Source organism: Eptesicus fuscus, chromosome 4 (genome assembly GCF_027574615.1).
Source record: "Eptesicus fuscus isolate TK198812 chromosome 4, DD_ASM_mEF_20220401, whole genome shotgun sequence".
NCBI classification, from domain to species: domain Eukaryota; kingdom Metazoa; phylum Chordata; class Mammalia; order Chiroptera; family Vespertilionidae; genus Eptesicus; species Eptesicus fuscus.
The window spans coordinates 71013351-71038594 of record NC_072476.1 but is presented as its reverse complement, the minus strand read 5'-3'; the positions used below and the strand labels follow the sequence as shown (position 1 = coordinate 71038594).

The 25244-nt window shown below is 37.1% G+C and overlaps 2 protein-coding genes and 1 pseudogene across 6 annotated transcripts in view; 1 reads left to right on the top strand and 2 right to left on the bottom strand.

The window, feature by feature from the left end:
• SCAMP1 (secretory carrier membrane protein 1) overlaps positions 1-25244 on the top strand; it is a 113016-nt gene that overhangs the window by 60005 nt on the left and 27767 nt on the right. For 2 of the 4 annotated variants that reach the window (XM_008161968.3, XM_008161967.3), the window contains one exon: positions 10068-12894. In XM_008161968.3, coding sequence (XP_008160190.1) covers positions 10068-10232 — 165 coding nt within the window. In that variant the 3' untranslated portion in view covers positions 10233-12894. Of the gene's footprint in view, positions 1-10067; positions 12895-15793; positions 15850-17797; positions 17889-25244 lie in introns of those variants that run through there. The other 2 variants (XM_054715132.1, XM_054715133.1) reach the window with 2 other exon arrangements.
• Positions 7288-8500, bottom strand: LOC103305276 (DNA primase small subunit-like; annotated as a pseudogene).
• Positions 20926-25244, bottom strand: part of LHFPL2 (LHFPL tetraspan subfamily member 2) — a 133993-nt gene continuing 129674 nt past the window's right edge. For both annotated transcript variants that reach the window (XM_008161969.3, XM_054715134.1), the window contains one exon: positions 20926-24946. In XM_008161969.3, coding sequence (XP_008160191.1) covers positions 24690-24946 — 257 coding nt within the window. In that variant the 3' untranslated portion in view covers positions 20926-24689. The remainder of the gene's footprint in view (positions 24947-25244) is intronic.

The following is a 25244-nucleotide window of genomic DNA, read 5'->3' as shown; positions in this document are numbered from 1 at the left end:
CACTTTGTATGCTTTTGGATAATAAGTTGGGAGCAAAGGAAAGAGCTTTAGGCTGGATTTCTAGACTTGGGAAGTATTGACTTCTTATATAAATGGAACATAGAAGGAGAATATGAAGTGAGAAGGTCTAGGATAGAATACTACCAGCAATTAAGAATTTACTGAGGAAAGAATGTGGAAGGAATTTTAACCAGCAGTGGTGGTATTGGGGAATGTGTGGCATAGATGCTTAATAGAGTCAGAGTGTAGAGGAAGTGTTTATTTTACAGCTGCTGTGTAACTGACTGCTGTGTGCAGCACTCTTGTCTTTGACCTGCAATGTTCTTCCCCAGGTAACAATTCTTCAGGATCCATTTGCATGAAAAGAAAGGTTTTAGAGCTGTGCTTGTTGTATTCCAGGCATTCAAAAGAAGTATGACTACTTCTCAAATCAGTGTATTGATATGGAAATTGTACAGCATACTTTATTTTGGTTGGCTTCTTTTCTGTTACTATATAATTAAAGAAGTTCCCAGTTATTTATTTTTTATATGTGTTCACTGTCTTTCAGTCTGTACAAGCTCTTTTTTTAAAAAAAAAATTTTTATTGATTTTTTTACAGAGAGGAAGGGAGAGGGATAGAGAGTTAGAAACATCGATGAGAGAGAAACATCGATCAGCTGCCTCCTGCACACCCCCCACTAGGGACGTGCCCGCAACCAAGGTACATGCCCCCGACTGGAATCGAACATGGGACCCTTCAGTCCGCAGGCCGACGCTCCATCCACTGAGCCAAACCGGTTACGGCCTGTGCAAGCTCTTAAACTTCTCTGAATCTCATATTCTTTATCTGTGTACGAAGGAATTTAGATGAGATGATTTTATGAAGTACAGTCAGTGGGGATAATATAAGCTAAAATGTAATTTGAGCCAGCTTTCATATTTGTAGTGGCATAGATTTCTCTTACTTTGATAGAAATTGAGATCCCATAAAAGCACCTAATTATTTTTCTTTTCCACTTGCTCAAAACTGGCTGTTTAAAAAAATAAATAAATAAATCTTTGGCGTTATGTAGCCATAGTTTGTAACCACTAGGGGTCAGGCTCTTCAGAAACCCTCTAAAAGTTATCTGTACACACAGTATTTTGACTCTAGAATTGTTACGTTTTATTCGGCTATTTTGTGTTTCCATCCCTAGCTAAACACATTCTGTGGTATATATTTATTTCTCTTACAGTGAATACAATTTTGAGAATTTTGTTGGCATTCTGATGTCTTGTATAGTTGGAGTAGGTAATCATTGGTATGTAGAATTCCCAGTATGAGCATTATGGTAACTTAACATTGTTTCCCTCGTAGCATCATCTTAGAATCCAAATTTAAAAAAAATTAAAATGCAAGAATACCTATCTCTTGTACCTCTTCATAAATAAGGGAATAGTTCAGCCCATACCTTTCACAGATAGATTTCCTAAAATTTTCATTAGATTTTCTTAAAATTTTTATTAGATTATTTCTAAATGTTTTTTAAAGATCTCTTTCTATAGTAAGATTAGAATTGAATAATAGTTTGGGGTTAAGGCAGAGGTATTATAAGTGGGTCAAATAATAAATGAATGGATCACAAGAGAATATGTATGAGGGGTATCCAAAATTTCCCCCTTTTTTAAATTGGTGTGAGAGCTAGAATAACTTAGTATGGAAGAGATAAATAGATAATACATAATTCATATTTCTTTTGGGACCTAGTTTTGAATGATTATTTTTTTTTCATGAAACTTTAAAAATCGTCTATAGACTTTTGTGTCCACATTCATAAGATAATTATTAGTAGTAATTTTTGGCATTTTAAAAGAATTTTAGGAAAAATTTATTTCATTTCTTTTAAAAACAAGTTTCCCTAACTGCTTAAAAATTTTTTTGTATACCAAAATATCTATTCTGCAAATAGATATTTTGTTTGAGGGTATAGAATTTGGCTATATCATCCAGAATAATAATGTCTCATTTATTAAATTGGTGTTTTACAGTAAGTGTTTTGTGACAGTAATCTATTATATGTAAGAGATAATAATCTTAGACTAAAAGTGACTTCCCCTTTCTTTGGAAGTATTGTTATTGTTCACCCCCCTTTTGGAGCTTTATTTTGCATCAGAATGCTGATAATTTTACTGTACTGGGGTCTTATGATCACAAATAGGCTCCCTCTCTCCATCCCTCCCTCCCTCCTTTCAATCATCCAACACTATAGTCTTTCCTGATTAGGAATCAATTTCAGATAGTTTACATTGCCTATTAAAATGTTGATCTACATGCTTGTTATCTTCATGCAGGGGACACAGAGTAGGCACAGTAACACTTTTATATCTCCAGAAAAATCGGCACTCTGATCAGGTTGTTTATATTCTGTCCTCAGTTGGTATTTTTAGTATGTTCAGTTTTTTGGATTGCCCCCAATTTTTACTTTTTTATCCTTTACTATAAGTACTAGGCTAATTACTTAATACATACTAAATATACATAGCTAAATTATTGTGAATTATATTTACTCAGGCATCTTCAAATTTAGTAAATCAAGTATTTATAATGCTATACATAACATTTTTATCCAAATCCTTATATGTATATTTTAACAGCTTCATTGAGGTATTTAAATATACAGTTTACTCATTTAAAATGTACAGTTAGTTGTTTTGAGTATATTATATTATTAATTCTTAAAAATTGTGGGAAAAATATATATAACATAAAATTTGCCATTTTAATGCAAATCAGTTTTAATGCACATCAGTTTTAAGTGTACAATTCAATGACATTAATTATATTCGTAACATTGTGTAACCATTACCATTGTCTATTTCCAAAATTTTTTCATCACACAAAACAGAAATTCTGTAGCCATTTAGCAACTCCATTTCCCTAATCCTGGTAACCACTAATATACTTTCTGTATCAATAAATTTATCTATTCTAGATATTTCATATAAGTGGAATCATACAGTATTTTCCTTTTGTGTTTGACTCATTTCACTTTGCATAGTTTTCAAGGTTCAGCATGTAGTATGAATCAGAATTTCTTATGGCCGAATAATATTCCACTGTATATACATGCTACATTGTTATGGCCGCAGAAAGTTATGGCCGAATAATATTCCACTGTATATACATGCTACATTGTGTTATTAATCTGTTGATCACTTTGGTTGCTTCCTCCTTTTGGCTATTGTGAATAATGCTACGTGTGAATATTAGTGTACACATATCTGTCTGAGTTTCTGCTTTCAGTTTTTTTTTTGGTATATACCTAGGAATGGAGTTACTTGGTGATCAACTTTTAAGCTTTTTGAGGAACTACCAAATTATAGTCCATAGTGGCTGCATTGTTTTGTATTACCACCAGCAAGGGTTCCAATTTCTCCACATCTTTGCCAACACTTGTTATATTCCATTTTTCTAATTATAGCCATCTTAGTAGGTATGAAGTAGTATGTTCACTTTTTAAAAAATTAACCTCTGTGGTAATTACAAACTAAGCATTTTACTTTGTAATACAGGTACGTATAGTCTACTAGAGCAGTGTTGCATTTATTTGCTAACTTTTTAATAACGAAGATAATTTTAGGCCATTTGTTTAATTCCTAGCAGATAAAGAAACAAATCGTTATTCGGGGCGGGGGGGGGGGGGAGGGACGCTTCTGCCACAAATTATGTCTTTTAAAGGGTGTAACAATAAATGGAAATGAGTTCTTCCCCAAAGAAACTAAAAGCATGTGTGTGGGGGGGTATCAGACATGTAGATAAGCCCTCCAAAAGAAGCAGCATAATTTGCATCTCTAAAAGATGTACTAAGTGTAGGAGGTACTCACAATAGGGAAAACCACAGCTAGTTCACGCAGAAAGAGGACAGCAGTATTGGAGTTAGGCCTCAAAGGATGAGTGGGATTTCAATTGCATGAAACTAAAGTTGGTAATTCAAGAAGTTGCAGAAGGGGGATATCTGACCTTGATCTATGGGCGAGAGGCTTTATAAAGGATTTCATGGAAAGGGTTGATAGAAAAAAATTGAGCTTATGGATCCATAAATTTATTAAAAATTCAAAATAAGAATAAAAATATTTTAAAAACTCGTTTATTTGTATTTTCCCAGCTTTTATAAAAGTAAAATAATTTTGGTACCACGGGGGTCTTACATTAATAAAAGCATGAGTTATTGAAATGGTGTTTTATAAGCTTTAATGAAAACATGTTTGGAAAATTTTGATTAAGTAAAGTACCATGGTTCTTTACCTTCCATATAATTTTTTGTCATACACCAACCCAGTGTACACTAAGATATTTTTGAAGATATATTAAGGAAGCAGTGTTCCCTTCTGGAATTGCATCTTGTTAGTGACCCATATGCAGATATTTAAAAATTAATTTTAAGTTTTATTAGTGCAACATATTTACATAATTATTTTATCCTGAGGAAAATTCCCAGAGACAGGGTAACAAATATTCTTATTTTTGGAGGTTTTGAGTGGTGATGGTATGTGAGCATTATGCACTGAATACTTATGTAGTCTTTTCCCTCTAGGTGGCTCTCTGGGCCTATATAGATAGACTATTGAGAAAGTGTGCTAATCCTATCTTTATTTTGCCTCTGTGCTCTGTGGGGCTATGAATTTCATTTTAAGTGTTTAAACTATGAAGCCTGTAAATATATCACATCAGCTACTCAATACAAATTTGAAAAAGGAAATAACAAAGCAAATTAGAACAAATGTTTATTTATTACATCCTTGGGAGGACCTAGTGAACCTGTAATTACATTGCACTGTGACTGGTCTAGTAAGTAAAGAAGGTTTATTAGATTTCTATAATGTACTTAATTTTCTAGAATCTAATCATATATACTCACTGTGAGATAATTTCTTGAACATAGGAGTTGTATCTGTATTTTTAATGTTCCATAAAAAATGTGATTTTTGAAAGAGGAGTAGAAATAATCTAACTTATAATGGTGCTATGGTTACTAGAAGAAAGGACTTTTAGGGTTTACCAATATGTGTACTTGTCAGTCCTCTCTTTTTCTCCCTAACATTTTCACACTTTGATCCACGATGATACTGCATGGCTTTGCACCACTATATCAAAAGAATTTAGGAGTGCCTGGTATTTTTATCTTTTACCCTGACATTTCTTCATTCCTTATTATGCTTTCTTCCCTTGACATCTGTAAAAGGGTCCTTGGTTTTTTTCCCTTCCTCTCCTAATCATTCCTTGTTGCTGTGGGTACCTCTTAAATACTAGTTTCTTAAATAGACTTTGGTACTTTTGACTTTCCTCCTACTTTGCATGTGTAGTGTTTTAAAAATTGCACAATAGTCTTTATTTTTCTCAAAAAGTTGAAAAAGAGAAAGAAATGCAAGACATTTCAGTGTGTTGACTGCATTATAAAGTGTTTTATATAAAACAAAAGATTTTTTAAAAAGATGGTGTGGCTGTAGAGAAAACAATGTTAAAGAAAATGCAAAGGAAGGAAAATTTTCATAAATCACAGAAAGTACCAGCCTGATAGCTTGCTTCCCAGTGTTTCTCAGAAGATAGAATGCAAACCAGAAGAACTGTTTTGTTTAGATTGGTTATACAATCAGACAAAAGAAATCCGACACTTCAGAATCTATCACACAAAACCAACAATTGAAGAAATAAAAACTTTAAAATTAAATTTAAGTATCTGGATATATAGAAAGTGCAAGTGTTTTGATAAGTATAATAGGTTTTATGTTAAAGTTGGTTAGTTTTTCTAAGCTGCTTGTTTATGATGTAGACAAATCTAATCATTCCAGTTGTTCTCTTAAGGGAAGAAGTTAGGAGCTACAATTGCAACAGTTGTAAACAATACTCTAGTAGGTCCTAATGTTATTATCTAGTAACACATCTTTTGAATTAAAGTTTTGGTAGGTTTAGATCTCAGTGTAAAACTATTTTTAAAAGATGGGCAGTGGGATGTGGCCTGACCTATAAAAATATCAGTAAGCAAAGAAGTGACTGAATATATACACTTTAGGTATAATTAACTCAAGTGTCTTAGACTTAAGAATAAAGCCCTCATTCACCTAGAATATTCACTCCAGAAATATGGAGGCTATATCTAGTGAGCTGAGATTAAAGTCTTGGTTGTATTACTGCTCAATTACCTCTATATATGGCAACTCGTAGAAGTGAGTATTTATATTAGAAATCTTAAAATTAACTTCTTACCTACTAATAGAGAAACATGTAAATTGACCATACCTCCGCTATGCCCACAGCCAATCAGAGTGAGTATGCAAATTAACCCAACAAAGATGGCGGTTAATTTGCATACATACCTGGGTCCCGGGAACCACCTCGGCACCCAGGTCACTCCCAGCTGGCCATCGGGCAGAGGCTTTAGACTTGGGAAGGGGCTGAGCCTGCGATCGGAGGGGCGGGTGGGGGAACCCCTTCCCAAGCCTAAAGCCTGGGGCGCGGAGGCTTTAGGCTTGGAAGGGGCTGAGCCTGCAATCAGAGGTGCCGGGGGGTGCGGTGGGGAGGGGAGATGGGTGGGAACCCCTTCCCAAGCCTAAAGCCTGGGGCAGAGGCTTTAGGCTTGGGCAGGGGGCGAGCCTGGGATCGGAGGGAAGTAGAAAAAATCAGTGGAAACATATCCTCAGGTGAGGATAAAAAGAAAAATAAAGAAATGTCATATCCTATGAAAGACACATCTTGAAAATGCTTAAAGAAAGTTGTCATTTTTTCATGGTGAAGGGACTGGAGTCCGTGTTGATGAAAATACCTTGGCAGCTGCGGTGACTGGCAGTGGCTGCAGCAGCGGGGTGATGGGGCTGGCGCCTTCCCCTGATCAGCCTGGTCGCCTACCGCAAAGGGAGGCCAGACTGGGGCTTAGGTCCGCTCCCAGCGGGGAGTGGGCCTAAGTCATCAATCAGTAGGACATCCCCTGAGGGCTCCCAGTATGTGAGAGGGGGCAGGCTGGGCTGAGGGACCCCTCCCCAGTGCACAAATTTCGTGCACCGGGCCCCTAGTCTTTGTATAATATTAAATTTTATAAATTTATCTTCAATCCACTTATTCCTCCCAATAATGCTCCTTCCAGGAACCTGTACATTCTTCTTTGGTAGTCTTAGGAATCTTTTTAACATAGTTATTTTTCAAGAAAAGGAAATTTTGCTTTGGGCATTAAAATACATACCTGGTTCTGCCATATTTATTAAATATCTCTTGAAGTATTTGATTCGTGGTTGAAGGTAGGAGTTATCCACATTGGAGGGGATTTGTTATTTTTAGAAGTCTTTTATCTTCTTGAGTTCTTTTTGGGATTTATCCAGGTTTTCAAGAAACTGTTCAAATACTTTTACGTGAGTACCTAGACTGGTCTAATAATCTATGGTTCTATGTTTGATATCAGATTCAGCTTTGTTCTCTTTTTCCTCTTCATTAGTGGAAATGGCATCTAATTCATGGCAGATGGAGCTTACAGTTGGAACAGTAAATGGATCAAACTGATCCACTTTCTGTAAATCAGTAGACACTGAAATTTGACCTGTTTTAGGATGAACACCAGAAGGGCTTCTTAGCAACTGGTAGAAGTGAATATTTATATCAGAAATTACTTTGCTAACATTGATATCCAGCCATGGAAAACAGTACTGGAGCATGATCTTCCCACTCAAGCCAGGCTCCACATATGTCATATTTTATGTCATTCGGATATCTGGCTACTTTCTTCAAATGGTCCTTCAAAAGCTCCCATTACTGAAGTGGACTGTGATCCTTTTAGAAGCTTTGTTGAAGGTCATCATGAATTTTGTTTCAGGAACACGAGCTTAAAATATAACTTGACCAACCAAGGCATATTCTTCGAAGTATTTATTTATTATGTTTATAGATTTTCTGACAACAGCGTGAATTTTTTATTTAGTGCAATTCCTTTTTAATATCTTGACCACCCTTTACAATACTCAAATACTTAACTATTCCTGACTGTACTGTGGAGGACAGTTTTCTAACTGATTCATCATAGACCCAACAGTGAACACCTCTTCTTCTAGAACATACCTAGAGGCAATGCTTAAATTCATAGTCCTCTTTCAGTTCTCAGTTGATGATGTGTATGGCCATTGTCATGAGGGTCCAGCACTTAGAATATATGTCTGTAGAACTATAACATCTCCTCACATCATCATAATTTATGTCAGTGTCAAACACCAGTTTGTTTTTTTATGATCCTGGAAAGATCTCAGCTTCACTGTATTATGTTGATTGGGTTTGTGGGAATATACTGTACCTATATCAATCTTGTATGGATTCAAGGTTGTTGAAGGAGTGGTAGCAAAATGTAAATACCATCTTTTAGTTTCAATGAAAATTAACAGTGTTGAGAGTAATTCTCTTTATCACTCTACCATAGTTGAGACGACGATAATATTAGGTGAAGAGAAAGAGCTCCTAAAGCTTAAGCAGCTTGGGAAGCTCAGCGGGGTCAGATGCCTCCATGGAACTCAGTACTCAGCCCCAGCAGGATAACCGCAAGAATTGGAACCGCACTGGAGCCTCTACTTTGTTCTTCACGGACAGTTTCATTTGTCAGAGTTGTAGCTACCATGTATATGCCAGTGGTTTCCAAGTCCATGTCTCTAGCCCATTCCTCTCTTGAGCTCCAAACCAAATCATCACCTGCCTGTGGCAGGCCTAGAGTAGGTATTCAGTAAACATTTGTAAGAATGTATGACTGTTTGGAACCTAACCAAGCATCTCTCCCTTTCCCCCAAATCAGCCTATCCTCTCTATTCTTTTTGAAATGACTTCCTAGTATGCATACTTAACTTGAATGTCTTTGACTCATTCTACTTATTTTCACTTGACATTTACTCTATAATTACCAGTTCCTATCCAGGTTGGGGGAAAGGACTAACTTTGATGCACTGCCCCATCCTCCACACCTGCTTTGATTGCATTTCATTCAGGCTTCTAATTTAGATATAATCACAGTGCAGTATAATTACAAATTTAATTTTCGGTCTCTTCCTCTCTCTCCCCAAGTTTGTAGGCATATAACAAATATTTGTTCTAATTTGCTTTATTATTTCCTTTCTCAAATTTGTATTAAATTGAGTGGCTGATGTTATATGTATTGATCTGCTTCATCGTTTAGGCATCTTAAAACATGCTAATAGAGTATTTTTGAACCTTACTCATGAAAAGAAATCCCAAGATTTGAGTGATAAATCAGTATGGACAGACAGTTCACAGAATTGTTTCTTTGTAAATCCTTTAAAATTTGACCATTCACAAAAGGTTAAATGTATGCAGAGTGGACAGCAGAAGTATCTTTGAGGACATAAATAAATAGTGCTTGGTACATTAAATGATAAAATTATATCATAGGACTATAATATGGTCAGTGGTGTAGATATAGCCAATACAGAAATAGATAAGGCATTATTTTCTTTGATTTGTTTAGGGTAGTAAATTAATGTATTAAAGTCAGAATGTATCTTGTTATGTCAAACTATTTAATTAGGTACAGCAGAAAACAAAGCTTTTTTCATTTGATTAAGTTTAAATTATTTTTGGTTTGGTGTAGGCATAATTATTTTTTTTGCATTGGGGATTAAAAGGAAAATCTATGTTAAGAAAATATTTAAATACAATATTTTGTGTCAACGTGATGGCTGATGTTTTTGATCTTAGGAATCATGCCTAGAATCTACTCCTATTTTTTTGAGTCATGTGTAATTAAAGAGCTACTGAGCCCTAGCTGGCTTGGCTCAATGGATAGAGTGTCAGCCTGTGGACTAAAGGGTTCCAGGTTCGATTCCGGCCAAGGGCATATGCCTGGGTTGCGGGCTCGATCCCCAGTGGGGGGCATGCAGGAAGCAGCCGATCAATGATTCTCTCTTATCATTGATGTTTCTATCTCTCTATCCTTCTCCCTTCCTCTCTGAAATCAATAAAGAAATATATATGTGTGTGTGTGTGTATATATATATGTGTATAAAAGAGCTATTGAAAGTGAATGTAGAGATGACCACTTATCTTCTGCTTTTTTGTGCCTCTGTAGGTACATGGACTATATCGCACAACAGGTGCTAGTTTTGAGAAGGCCCAACAAGAATTCGCATCAGGTGTGATGTCCAACAAAACTGTCCAGACCGCAGCTGCAAACGCAGCTTCCACTGCAGCAACTAGTGCAGCTCAGAATGCTTTCAAGGGTAACCAAATTTAGAGAATCTTCAAACAATACACTGTTACCTTTTGACTGTACTTTTTTCTCCACTTACTGTATTCTATAAATATTTTTATGTTCAGTACACACGGCATGTATATCTCCTATTTACTTGTGCATGGGCAAAAACCAGAAAAACTTCCTTGTCTTATTATTTACCTAACAGTTTCTTAAGATTTTAGTGCCCCTTGCAGAAAAAAATATTACATGCTAAATAAATGTTCTCCATATTTGGGGGCAATGAATGTTCAGCAAATTATTTCAGAGACAAGACACTAAAATTAATATGGTACTTATGATTAAAAATGCACTTAGTAATAGCTGCAGTCATTCTTTCAAGAATCTTAGACTTAAGGATTACACATTGGAGCAGTAAATAGATGCTTCATTTCTTTTTTCTTATTTATATTGCAAGAAATAGACCATCAGAGACTTGTGGATTTTTAGATTGGCTTGCTTTTTTAGTAGTTTCAGTCACAAGTGAAGAGCCTATGTGCATTTCATAGTAGACAATGTAAATTTTATCTTTTTATTTTCTTTCTTTAGAGTAGCTGATATTTTGATAACATTCTATGATCTTGCATGGGCACTACGTTTTTTAAATTAAAATAATTAGTATTTTGGGTTCTGCACTGCTTATGGTTGTACAATTGGGGAGTCATTTGTAAAATTTTAGAAATGATTTTCTGTAATAGTTTCTTTTAAATAAAAGTTTATTGGGGTGCAATATGAGAACATAATATGTAGTGCATTATCCAAAAGAAAAGGTGGAAAATTGATGGAGTAGAATGTACTGATGAGAATACCTTTTTTTTTTTTTAATTTTCAGTATTCATATCATAGTAAAATATTACCGTATGAAACTTTGGTATATTCTGTGGCTACTCTTTTTCATTGAACTGAGATTACGTTTGGCAGCTCTTTTTGTGGGGGGTGTGTGTATGTGTGTAATTTTTAACAGAGGTATTAAAGTCTACTCTTAACTCCTTGTCCATAAAGAACGTACAGTATTTAAGGGATTTTTTTAGTCTCTCATCTCTAGTGGCATTAAATTTTAAAAGACCCTGGCATTTTACATATAATTGAATCTCTACTACATATCAGTCTTTCAAATTTTGAGACAGACTGAATATATTAAAATTTTTCAGTAATAGAAAAAAGAAAACATTTAATTTGCACCAAGCAAGAAAATATACAGTTGAATGCATTAATTATGAATATAATCACTTTAAAATTATTACTATGCAGCATAGGAATTAATTCTTATATTTGAGTTGAAAGTTTGAATCATCTTTAATACTGATTAAGAGACTCAGTACATTTGTAATGTCCTGATACTGTGTTTTACAAGTAATTAGCTAATTTAAGATTACAGAATAATAGTGATTTATTCAACTTGATTTTAAATAAGGATCATTTATTGGATTATATTATTTGATAATGCACATCCCTTAAAAAAAATCAGATGGACACAAATGGTTAAATCACTTTCATTCTTCTCCACAAATCTGAAGTTAAAATGAAGTCCATGCTGGGGCTGGATGGTGAGTTCTTACTATTTATGAAAGAAGCTTGGCATGATAGTGCTACTAGGTGACATAGATCCATCCCAGTGGTATTTACATTTGATTTATTTGGGACTTTATTGAAGTAATATACTTGGAATCTATTTCTTTTATTTTGGTGAAAATAGGGTTCAGAGTATACATTTAAAGCTGTTTGTGTATATTTCTGATCAGCGATAATCTCCACCTACTTTCTCAACCAAATAAGCCAGTAAAGTTTTTCAGAATCTATAGTCTTATTGAAAATTTGTTTCATCTGTGTGCTCTATTGAGTGTGGATTTTACATATATTGGAAAATGTTCACCACAAAATACAACAAGAACACTATGTCCATTACTAATTTATATCTCAAGTTCATTTTTCTTTTTCTTTAAAGTGCAAATGAAAACTACATCATAGAGATTTTTGAAAAATGCTGAGATACTTTCCTTCAAGAACAGGAATACCTTTATCTATCCTATAGAACTCCCCATTGTTAAATAGCAAAGAATAATTACAACCAACAGTATCTTTTTGTGTAGGTGGGGAAAAGATTGTTATAAATTCAGTTATCTGGGTTAATATAAGCTTACGAGAGAATTGTTTTTTAAGAACATAAATGTGCATTAAAATGAGGGCAATGCTTACAGATTGATAAGGTTTGGGATTTTAAATTCTTATATTTTCTATTAACAAAATTGGTAAATAGTCACATTTTCACCCAGCAAAAGATTGGCATTTGTTAGTGTTTTATGCTTCATATTAACATTACCCATTATCAGAATCATGAAATGGTTTTTTACAGTGTAAGCACCCATGTCATTTTTTAGTCTGTAATATTAAGTGGTGGCTGTTTTTATTTAAAACTGAAGTTGGAACACTGGAAAGTCCTTCCTCAGTGACTTGTAATTTGGGACTTGGATTATTTATGTAGGGATGTTTGTATATTTTGTCAGTGAGTATAGTAATACTGCGCTGCCATCATGGTGACTGTCATGGTTCTAAATAAATGCCCTCCATCTGTCCCTCTGATGTTGCATGTCTCCGGTGGTTTGGAAGTTTTGTATATTTATTGTATTAACACAGAGTGTTCTAAAATAAAATGCTGTTTAATGGATGTTTGTTTGTATAATTTTTAAATACTTCATTAGCACATCAGAAGCAGAAATCATGCTGAGGGTTTAATGTATATAGAAATGCCACATTTGAATTTAAAAAATAATCTGTATAATTCTGTCATTTGCTAAACAAAACAAACATATAAGATTAGTTAAAAACTCTCATCAACATAAAATGACAACTTTTCTTTGCATTAGACCTTTATAGGTAGTGGAATATGAGCTTCACTCATATTAAGTGACCACTTTAAGGTCAATATACACAGACTGCCTAAAGATTTAAAATGGAAAAATGTGTTTTGTGGTTCACATTTTTCCTAGTGGGTTAGAATAAGTGCCTGTGTATTAGTAGGTCATTGATGTGAGTGAACTTGGTTTCCTAACCTCGCTATCGCTGTTTTATGTATCAATGAAAATACTTGTTTGATTTTTTTTTATTATTGATTTTTATTGATTTTTTACAGATAGGAAGAGAGAGGGATAGAGAGTTAGAAACATCGATGAGAGAGAAACATCTATCAGCTGCCTCTTGCACACCCCCTACTGGGGATGTGCCCGCAACCAAGGTACATGCCCTTGACCGGAATCGAACTTGGGACCCTTGAGTCCGCAGGCTGACGCTCTATCCACTGAGCCAAACCGGTTTCGGCCTGTTTGATTTTTCACTGGTTATTTAAAGAGGATGTTAAATCATGTTCATGATGAATCTTATTTTGAGAAATATGTGTTCAATTAAAATAGGAACAGCATTTTCAATATTCTGGGTTTACCTAAAAAAATTAGTTTGAATTGTTATTGTATATATCTCCTGTAAATCATGTTGTGATAATGTATAGTTTGCATTTTTGAGGGAATTTGTTAAATTTATTAGTTGTTTCTGTAAATTATTTGTAGTAGCATAATGCTTTTAGCTTTTTCTGAAAACACTGACATTAGCATTTAATTTTATCTTTCTTGGTAAAAATGTATGTTGAGAATGTTACTATATAGAACTTATTTTATCCATATTTCCCCATTAGAATTACCATGGCTGTCACACACCATTTCACTGTATCTCCTTCCATTTTTTTTCTTAAGGAATATGTTTAGAGGAATCTGTTGATTCCCTGTGATTAAGACCTTTAGGAGTGAAATAAAAGTGGTTAATGTAATAATTTAATGATGGTTAAAAATAAAAAAATATCTTATTTGATAGATTTTGAAGTACCATAGTATAAATTTATTTAGTGTAGAATAATACATTTTAGAATATTAGAGTTGTTTTAAGTGCTTGTTTATTAAACTAAAAAGTTGTATCTCAATTGTTAAATATTATGGAAAGAAGTATTTCCATTAGAGATTAGGTTATTGATTGGTATTTTTAAACCTATTTTATGGCTTTATCACAGTATATAGAGAGCAAGAAAGAAATCTATCAAAACTTACTAAGCCAGGCATTGCCACTGTTCCGTCCTAGATACTAGTAGATACAGTATCTTTCATTGAAAGATTCTAGGAAAATAGGAAAAGACTCTTCTCTTGTGTTCTTACCATTCCTGAGGGTGCCATGTTTATAATTTAACGTGATTTTGGTAGGACAAAACTTACAAATTGTAGAATTTTCATTGGCACTGGTAATGTTTTCAAATGGCAAGGGACATGGAAGCCACCATGTGGCAATGCAGTGAGTATTAAATTTTATGTTTATACAAATCTTGATTTGTTGTTCGGCTCATGGGTTGGCATGGCTGATGGTGTAACTAAAACCATCTTGCCACTAAAACCCATTTTATCTTTTCTCTAATGGGGACAGAAAATAGTTAAGTCTCTTCTACCTAGTAATGTTTCCTGTTATTTGTCCAGAGAATACGTTATGTATTATCTTCTTTACATTTAAACAGTTCTAATTTATAAAGTAATAGTATGCAAATTTTATTTTTAAACACTTATATATAATCCCACAATTTTCCATAACTTTAATAATATTTTGTGGGTCAGTGATTCTTAAGATAAATCATGGTTGTGGTAATTGTTACTATTAGCAATTTGTACGATTCTTCAGGTGTTTTGGGATTAGGAAAAAAAATTGCCCCAAATCACTGTGTTTTATCTGGTGATGAGGGTGATTCCTACAATGTTATAGTCACCTCCATGAAAACTGAGCATACTGGGCATACACATTTCTCAAACTCATTTTTTTTCCTAGTATTAAAGTAATATATGTTGAACAATTGAGAAATATGGAAAATGATAAATGAGAAAATAAAAATAATTTGTCATTTAGGAATATCACTGCCAATGTTTTATTGGATATTTCCCATTCTTTTTCTATGCATACATAGTTTATGGAATTAAGGGATATAGCAATGTTTAACTTTTTGAATTCATAAAATTAATACACTTCAGTCTAAATTATAGAAAATATTTATAAGCTAAAGAAGGTAAAGCTGCTCATAATTTTATACCCATAAGTAACTACTATTAATATTTGGTTTATAGCTTTCTATTAATTTTCTCAGAAGACAACTTTTTTCCTAAAATTAAAAAATAAGGTTTCCCTCTATATTGTAATAGATCCTTTTAGGGATGTTTATCGAGCTCTAACAAGCCCATTTCTTTGGGGCCCCTGAACTGGATGTCATCTAGACATGGTGGACCCAGGTTTTGCTCATTACATTTTTTCCCTGGGTAGATTTGTCCAGAACTATACTGTTTCAGTGGCAAGATGGTTTTAGCTGTACCATATTCTTCTGTGAGGAAGGAGTCACCATCAAGCTGAAGCAGATATCAAAGACAAGTGGGATAGAAAGACAGAGAAAAGACCTTGATAGCTTTGCATTTCCTGGATGGGGCCTAACTGCTCACCCATATTTCATCCCATTAATCCCAGTAATATTTTTATTCTGTTTTCTCCCTGAGCTACCTTGAGTTGGTTTCCTGTTACTTTCAACTGGAGAATTTTAACAAACACAAAGGTTTGTAATTTTTTTTCAATTATGATGTAAATAATATGTTGAACTTTATTTCACACTAGAGCCCTAGTGCACGGGATTTGTGCACTGGTGGGGGGGCGTGGCCTGCAGGGGATCAGCCGCTGTGGGAGAGCCCCTCATCTCTGTCAGCCGAGCAACTGTGGACCTGCCCTCTGAGTGGCTGCTCCCTGGTCCGGCATCTTCTATGGAGCCGGAGTACTTGCCTCTCCAGAGAACCCGGTCGGGGCCGGGCCCAGGGACAATAGCACTGAGAGGCCGCGGGGTAGGCCTCAGTCCTGCAGCGGCCACAAACCTGCCTCCTGGCCTCTGGAGTCAGCTCTGTGAGCCCAGTGGTGGCTCTGTGCGGCCTGCAGGTGTCCAGAGCCTGGGGTGAGGAGGCGATGAATACAGCATGGTTTCCTGCCTGTTGGCCTGGGGTTTGCAGTGGGAGCAGCTGCTCATTCCAGTCAACTGAGTGGTGCTCCCACTGTGGTTGTGCACTGACTACCAGGGAGTAGCTCCTATATTGATTGTCTGCCCCCTGGTGGTCAGTGCGCATCATAGCAACTGGTCATCCGGTTGTTCTGGTCATTCCACCGTTCAGTCGCTGGGCTTTTATTATAGAGGATAAGATTGCTGAATGTATTTCTATAACATTTAATAGCTGTACATGTATCATAAACTATTTTTGAAGTCCTGTTATTCCTTCAGGTTCTGATTTTTAATTCTTTTATTATAAACTAGAGGCCCATTGCAGGAAGATTCCTGCAAGAATAGGGCTTCCTTGGGCCTATTCTTGCAAGAATAGGGCTTCCTGCGGCCTGAGCGAAGCCCAGACACTCCAGAGGCTGTGGAGCAGCGAAGCTGGATCCGCTGCCGGAGTGGCCGGATCCAGCCTCACCACTCGCCCCCCCCCCCCCCCCCGCCACCCCCTGCCTGGCCGACAGGCCTGGACACTCCAGTGGCGGGGCTGAGGGGACTGGGCACCACCATCTTGTGGCTATGGGCGTCACCATCTTTGTGATGGAGTGACAGTTAATTTGCATATTACTCTTTTATTAGATAGGATAATTTATCAAGGAATACATTGTTGCTAAATTTGGGGACCCAGGCTTTTCTTCTTTTCTTAGGACAGATTGCTGGGTCAAAGCATAGGCTCACTTTTTGAGACCTTTGATGTGCATTGCCAAATTGCTCTCCAGAAAATTGTATCAATTTATATCTCCATCAGCAGTGTACGAAAGGACCTCTTTATCCACACTCTACCAACATTGGATGTCCCTTTTCTAAAATGTCTTCCCTATGGTAGGTTTTGATAGATAATCAGGCGGTTTATTTTCTGAGCATTCTGGTTTCCCATAGATGGACTTGTCCAACACTACCTGTTTTTTGTGGGGTTTTTTTGTTTTGATAACTAGGAGTGACCAGGTATCCTGCATCCACGGTGAAATCTTCTACTTCCTGAAAGCTCGAAGCTAAAGATGATTAGTACAGGATGGAAAAAGAAAAGGCAGCCTTAGGTAGCCAGCCATTGAGCCTCTCTAGGTAAAATTAGATTGGTTTTAACACCAGGTGATGTTATTCATAATTTTTTAGAACAACTCTTAATTTTTTAGATCAACTCTAAATTATATTCTAATAACTTTTACTCATTGAGGGCATACTTATATCAGAGACTATATTAAATGCTTTACTTACGGTACTTTATTCCTCACACCAAACCTATGATGTGATTTCTATTATTGACCCCATTTTTATAGAGTAGGAAATTATCCTGATTACTCAGTGACAGAACAGAATGCCTGTCTCTTCAGGGAGAGGCAGCTAGACCCATGTCCCCTGACTCCTGCCAAGTTGTGAGGCTGCTTCTGCCATGTGGTGCCAACTCTCTCCAAGTCCCTGTTTCTTTTCCATCCTTCCACATTTCCAGTAATTCATATCCATCTTTTAGGGACAGTGGATCCTAGGGAAAATAATCAACCAAGAAAAAGTTACAGCATATATTTCTGATGTCTCCAGACCAAGGCCTACCTCCATAACATGTGAGTACCTGCTGCCTGCTCTTCAGCAGTATTAACTTACTAAACGGTCTTTTGCTTTTGTGTGTGTGTTTGAAGAAACTTTAATTGAAGACAAATCCTTATTTAATTATTAGTTTAACTCTGAAGAAAATATGCCTTTTATGTAATTATAACAGCTGCTTATCCTGGATAAGAGATTATAAGAAAATAACAAAAACTGTCAAACTGTCATTTGTTTTACTACTGTCATATACTCAATGGATTTTTAGTGACTGTTTTTAGGATTGAGTAAATTGAGATACATGGTCCATCTTCAGAAGTATGAAAAATTACTAGGTTTTTCTCTGCAAAGGGAAGAAAGAGCAGTGTTTTCATTAGTTGTCATCCTTTGGTGTGGCCTTTTTGGAATTATAAGTGGAAGTTATTTTAGCAGTTTACTACACAGAGATGTTGGCATCCTCAGGGTTTTGTCTGGGCCTGCTTTTTACCCTAAATATTTCAGGTAGAAGGAAATGACAGCTGTTTGAGAATGTAGACTTGGGTGTCAAACCTGTATTTGAGCCTTGGCTTTGCCACTTAGTTAGCTTTATTACCTGGAACAAATTACTTAATTTCAGTTACTTAGTGACAGTTAATCCTATCTAATAAAGGGAATATTCAAATTGACCATCATACCATCACAAAGGTGGCGGTGCCCATAGCCACAAGATGGCAGCGCCCAGTCTCCTCAGCCCCGCCAGAGTCCCTCAGTGCTTTTAGCCCCATGGGAGGGTGGCAGGCACGCGGTGTGGCCAGACCCACCCTCAGCCCCCCAGCTGCCCAGGGCCGGCCCGAGGCGCAGGCAAGCCTTGGATGTTGGCTGCCCAGCCGCCCAGGGCAGGCCCGAGGCTCAGACAAGCCTCAATGGTGGCTGCCCAGCCACCCAGGGCCACCTGAGGCTCACGTAACCAGGGCCGGCCGAGGCTTGCGCTGCCGGCAGTGGCAGCAGCAGAGGTGTGATGGGGGCGTCACCTTCCGCTGATCACTGGGTTGCTTCCCGCCCCTGAGGGCTCCCGGACTGTGAGAGGAGACAGGCTGGGCTGAGGGACTCCCTCCCACCCTCCAGTGCATGAATTTTCATGCACCGGGCCTCTAGTTTATCTATAAAATGAGGATAATAGTTTCTATTCATAGGGTTTTGATGAATAAATGAATTATATAAAGTGCTTAGCACAGTACTTGCACATAGATCGTGCACAATAATCAAAAACTCTTGCTGTATGCCCAGGTGTATTGATGGCTCCCAAATCTCTTATTTCCAACTTGGTCTTCTCTCCACAGTCTATTCCTAGCTGCACACAGGACTTCTCCATTGGCAGCCTAAACTGGACCTTCCCACCTTCCCTGTCTCTGTTTCTCTTGGATTCCTGATCTTGGTGGTGGCATCACTTTCCATCCTGTGCCCAAATGAAATACCTTGGAGACATGCTGGACTCTTTCCTTTTCTCCCCTCACCCCTTCCAATCAGTCACCTGACTATCCATTCTTTCCCCCTAACATTTGTCTTAATTCATATCATTATCTTTGCTGTCACTTGCCTTAACTCAGGCTTTCTTCTCTGGAGAATACATTATAGTGGTTTTCCCCAAACACAGGCAGTTGGTGGACTACTTGCCTTCAGATGTTAGACTTTTGAGGCGATTTGACTACAAAAAGCCAAAGAGCTATTAATATCTAATTTTTTGATTGATTTTTCTTTTCCTATGTGGTTTTGCTACTTCCTCTTATTTATTTATCTATATCCTGTGTCCCTAAGCAAAGTGAACAGTTCATGTCTTAAAGGCTTATCTTGCAGAACTCTTCAGGGTGAGGCGGAAGCTGCAAGGAAGAAGATAGTGGTAGGGACAACAGTAGGATGGCCCCAAACACATGACTAAGCAGCTGATAGGGGTTATGAAATAAAGACAATTATTGGTTCTTGCTGATTTAAAGAGTAGACAAAAGTTTGCTTTGATGATCTTATTTTTTTAGTGTTTGAGTTGAAAAAGGTACTGAATTATTGGAAACTACTGAAATAACCCACTTAAAGGAAACGTCAAGCATAGTCAAGACTGTGCTTAAGTGGCTTTATGTAAAGCAAAGACGTTCAGGAGAACTAGGAGTAAGTCGAATGTGTTCTGGAAGGGCAGTCATGGCAAGTTCATCCAGCAGCAAAATTGCTAAGTAAAAACTAAGGATGAGTGGGAAGCACACTCGAGGGTTCCCAGCCTCTGCTGAAATTTAAAGCCAGAGTCCTTTCTTTTGTGGATTAACTCTTCAGAATGATGTAATAACAGCTGAAAAAGTAACTTGAAATTTCCAATTTTGCAGATAATTTAGATCATAATTTGTTTGAAAATTTTTTTCTTCGGTGATTTGGATAATTCTGTCAGCTTTTAATTTTGGTTTCTATTAGAAACCTGGAAGTTGTCAGGTATGTTTAGAAACCAAAGCATAAATGTAGTTTCAGGTGTCATAGGCCCTAGATCAGGAGAAGAAATAACCATTTTCATATATCAAGTGAGTGCTTCATGAGATATAGAGTTGAGTAAGCGTTGATGAAAAGGGTTGTTGGTGTTATCTTTGAGGATTCGGCTTCTGGCTGAGGCTCTTTATGGGCAGGTTACCTTTAGGAAATGTGGAACTGCTCCATGTTTGGCTTTTAATTTTGGTGTTTTTGTTGGAATAGGAAAGTGTGATCTTCAGCAGACCTTTTTCTTTGTCATTATTATACATATTTCTTTTTTTTGTAAAGCCTTGAGTGCTTTGGAGCATTTTCATATTTCTTAGTTTTACTTTAAAATTAAGACATTTGTATAGTATTTAAGAAGGTTTTTCCTCCCTCTTTATAAAGACATTGATGCTTCTCTGAGGAATAAATATATACAGTACCTATTTTGAAGTTAAAGCTAACCTAAGGTAGGGATATATATCTGTTACTAATGAATGGAATAGTTGAAATACCTGAATATCTTTTTTCCTGATCAAATTATATATATCATAATTGAAAGAAATATACTTAGACCTAAAAGAATCAAAATGAGTTTGCAAAATCTGGTTTAATTCAGATCTGGGGAAAGGAAGGGAGCAACATGTTGTGAAAATACATATGCACAGGGACCTAATCAATGCTAGACAAACAATGTATTAGTTTACAATATAATAGAATAACCACAAATTTGAAGGCTCAAATCAAGTCCATCAGCGGTAAATACAATTTCATATTTGGCTCAAGTGGCTGTTGAATTATCAAGTGGTGCTGAGTTCCTCCAAAGCACCTAATGACTCCCCCCAGACTGGGAAGGAGTTTCACCACAGTCTCAGAAGAAATCCCAGTCGTGCCTGTAATGCTTTTGGCCCTTGGGAGTCATTGCTGCCCAAATACAAATGCAGGCCAGGGATTTCCAGTGGCCACGTGTTATTGCACAGAGAGGTCTGTTCTAAGCCAGACGCTTATGGCTAAGAAGGTGTGAGATCAGCCCTTAAATAGTGGTCTAGCATTAACATGGTCTATCAAAGCATGTTAAGAAATAGCTCCTTAGTGATTATGTACCAGCTACTAGTTATCACACTAACAGAAAAGGCAAAAGGGCAGCTTCACATTTCACATGAAAGACTAGCATTAACTGGGCCTGCTTGACAGCTTAACGTTCACATAAATCTAGTGATTATTTTAATTTAGACCCAGAAGAAATGATTTCATACCAGTCTTTTCTTCACATAGGTTTGTGTAGCATTAAAATCATTATGGGTTAAATACTAGGCCATAAAGGCAAAACTGTTTAACTCTCCTTTGCCAAAACAGAAACAATTCCTGTTCTGACGCCTGTCCAGTTTCCAAAAAACAAAACATACATACACCTTTGTTATTGCACATCTTTCACACAGACTTGTGTATGTATAATACATATATATTTTAAATACGCTACACATACAAAAAGACTATGGCACTTTACAGAATACATGTTTTAACAAAGATCATTTCACCACAGATGTTTGAAAACTATACAAAAACCCTTACACAATTAATATAACATTGTTGAATTAGCACACAGGTTTAAAGAATCCACAGAATCCAAAGCAAGTATTTCTGCCTTTTTGGAGTCCATTGAGAAGCCCAGCCATCACAAAACTTTAAGCACAAATGCAGGCAAAAATAAATAAGACTTTTCTGGTAGTTGTAATGGTGCAGGTACCGTATTTTCCAGAGTATAAGACGACTTTTTAACCCAGGAAAATCTTCTATACGCACAGTCGTCTTATACGCCAGAAAATACGGTATATTAGATTTTTAGACTGAGGCAATTAGGTGATAGAAATTAGAAAAATAGGTGTAGGTCAACAATCAGTCTAATTATTTTGTACACATTTATTTCAACATATTCCTCATATTCAGTGTTTTTTAATCAGCTATGCAGTTTTGGTCTACATTTGCATGATTTTGGATGTTCCATTCATCCCAACCAAAGCTTGGATAATGAACTGAAGGTTTAAAAGGCTCAACATTACTGCTTACTAGGTCAGTGTTTGAGTAGTTTGTGGTTTGGGGTTTTGTGTGTGCATGTGCCTTTTGTCTTCTGTAGCATTGAGACTAATGAAGTAGACACTATCAAGTGACTTTTATTGTCAAGGTGATCTAGGGATACACTGCCACCTTAACCAAGGAGCAGTCGGGATGAGGGATCCTCTGGCCTATGACAACTTGTCTGTAAAGAGAGTGAGAATGTAAAATTCGGGTTAGAAAATGGGTTCTCTATCTTATACAGAAAAAAAAAAAAGAGTGTATCTTCTGATGATACATTTAAGAAAAAACGGTGTTTTTATCAAGAGTATTTGCCTGATGAAGCAAATTGCTTTTTTAAAATGAAAATTATTGCCAGGGTTTGCTGGCATCATGGCTTGGTTAGAGCATATAAACACTCTATCAGGTACAGGAGCCAAATCCAGTGGCTGCCATAACCTATTTCTGTGTATTGTCAGAGATAGGTTAATGTTTCCTGAACCCTTCCCTAGGCTGTTATGAAGCTATGGATTTACCCCTTCTCTTGTTAAGGAAAGTCATAGGATTTACACTTTGCTTATTCTGAACCTTGGACTAAGAGTGGTAAACTCATTAAGGCCTGGTTCCATACCCTTCCTTCTCCAGCCCTTAACTCTTAATCTATAAGAAAAGATGGTTTCTAGTATAGGCCAAAGACCAGAATAGAATAAGACTTTAGTTGTTCCATTCCATCGCCACATAAAGGAATTAGTTTTTCTGCGCTAGGCATGGTTGTAAAATCTGAATCAGGGTTCTATGTCTGGTGGCACTTAGTACATAATACCTTGCCCAAACAAGGCATGTAATTATTTGTTAAAATTTCAAAATGAAGCAAGCCCTCAAGTGAGCAGATTCATAAACCCAAAGAGACCTAATCCTTCCAGAAATCTGGCAGGTCCCTCCCACTTGCTTAAGTTGCTATAGAGTGTTTCTGTATCATTCTTCAATTCTGCTCTTAGGATAATATCAGACCAGGCTCTTTCTGGCCACTTTGATCATTCCAAAGTAAATATGAGGTGATGGCTAATACCATTTTCCTGAATCAATGATACTGGTAATTTATAGAAACTAGATTAAAAGCACCCAAAACTTTTTAAATAGTGGTAATTGATTCTTTTTTGTAAACAGGTATAGGCAGGTTCTATAAGTTTGGTCTAACTCTCTTATTTTGCATTAACTTTGTACTCTATTGTCCTGGGAATGAAGCCTTTGATGCAGCTCAGCGTTTCCAACAATTTAATGTTATTTTAGTCTGCTTTCAGGATCAACTAGTAACTAAAAAACCTTAAATCCCATGATTAGCTCTTTTTTTAATGCACAGAATGGCATTTTGCTGCTGTTGGGGTTGGAAATATAGCTGACTACAGCATGGACAGCATGGTTACCAAACAGTGGGAAAAGGTCTCCCCATAAGTGCTGAGGTTCTGGCAGTTTCTCCCAGTGAACATCTGAATGAGCCACATCTGGTTTGGAGACCTCTGTCCTGGAATGAGGAAACAGTGAGGTTTCCTTTGGCAATCAGTGCAATCCCAAGCCTAGGAGAAAAACATGTGATCTCTGATGGAAGAGGAGGCTGGGCCAGTACTGGCATTAGCTTGGCTGCTGGGAAGCAGAATGAATTTGTCCCCACTATCAGGATTTTGTATTTTTATTCTCATGATCTTATAGGCCCTTATTCTTTCTTTAATCTTGGAGTGACAGTTCAATTGATTCACCTGACCCTGGAATTCAGCTTCCAACACATTCCACAACAGAATTCCACAGTCCCTGCTTGGCCCCTTTGGTGGGCTAAGAAAGAGATCGTGTCTTGCTAAGATGCCTTTTAGCATACATCCCACTCCCAGTAAGTGTGTAGTCTTTAACTGAGACACTTGAAAGGAAAGAACCAGGAGGAAACAAAAACCCCACACCTCTGAATAGCCAGCAAATCTGGCTAACAGTCTTCGGTTACCAGAGAAATGCCGCTTTCACAGTTGAGATCATGCTCCTTCACTGGGCCTTGGGGGCGATGCTGTCTGACACGTGTCAGGGTTTTTGTACTGTTTTCATGTTCCATCTCTTACAATTTGCACTGCGGCCCTCGTGTGCAGTCACTTTGCTTGGCTGGATGTTGCCTCTCATTGGTCCTGTAAAGGCTCAGGGCTGTGGAATGTGGCTTTGGTAGGTAAAGGCTAGTTCTTCACTTGATTCGGATGATGAAACCAGAGGTGAACTGTTTCACAAGGTTAAACAAGGAAGAAAATGGTATAAATGTCTCTTCCAAATTAAAGGAGGCAGATGAGGTTTTTCCCCTCTTCAATCTCTTCCTGTACTTTGTCACTGGAGGTTGCAATTTCTGCTTGTGCGGAGAAGATGGCACAGATGAAGGTGAGGACCATCCCACCGATGGCAGTATAAAAGGCCCAGCCCAAGGAGCAGTCTCCAGGTTTGTAGGCCGATGCATAGTGTCCACAGTAGGCAACGGCCTTCTGGCAGCCCCAGCCAGCAGGGTAGAGTATCAAGCCGAGGATAAGGAACAGGCCTGCAGGGCAGAAGAGAAAAGAGGTGACAACTCCGGAGCTCCACAGATTTGTTGTCTTTGTTACTTGATTTACCTGCTTTGGGCTATGGCATCCTTTCTGCAATAGCAAGTGTTAGGGGCTGTTTTATACAACTAATCTGGCCTGATCAAGAACCATTATCACTATCAGAAATATTTTTAGCCTCTTCTGTACTTGGTGGAATGTACACTAATCATTTCCCTTCTGGGAAGGGAAATGAATTTGTTTCTTCTCACAGGGCTCTTACTGAGGTGAGCATTTCCCTTGGTCTAAGGCAGA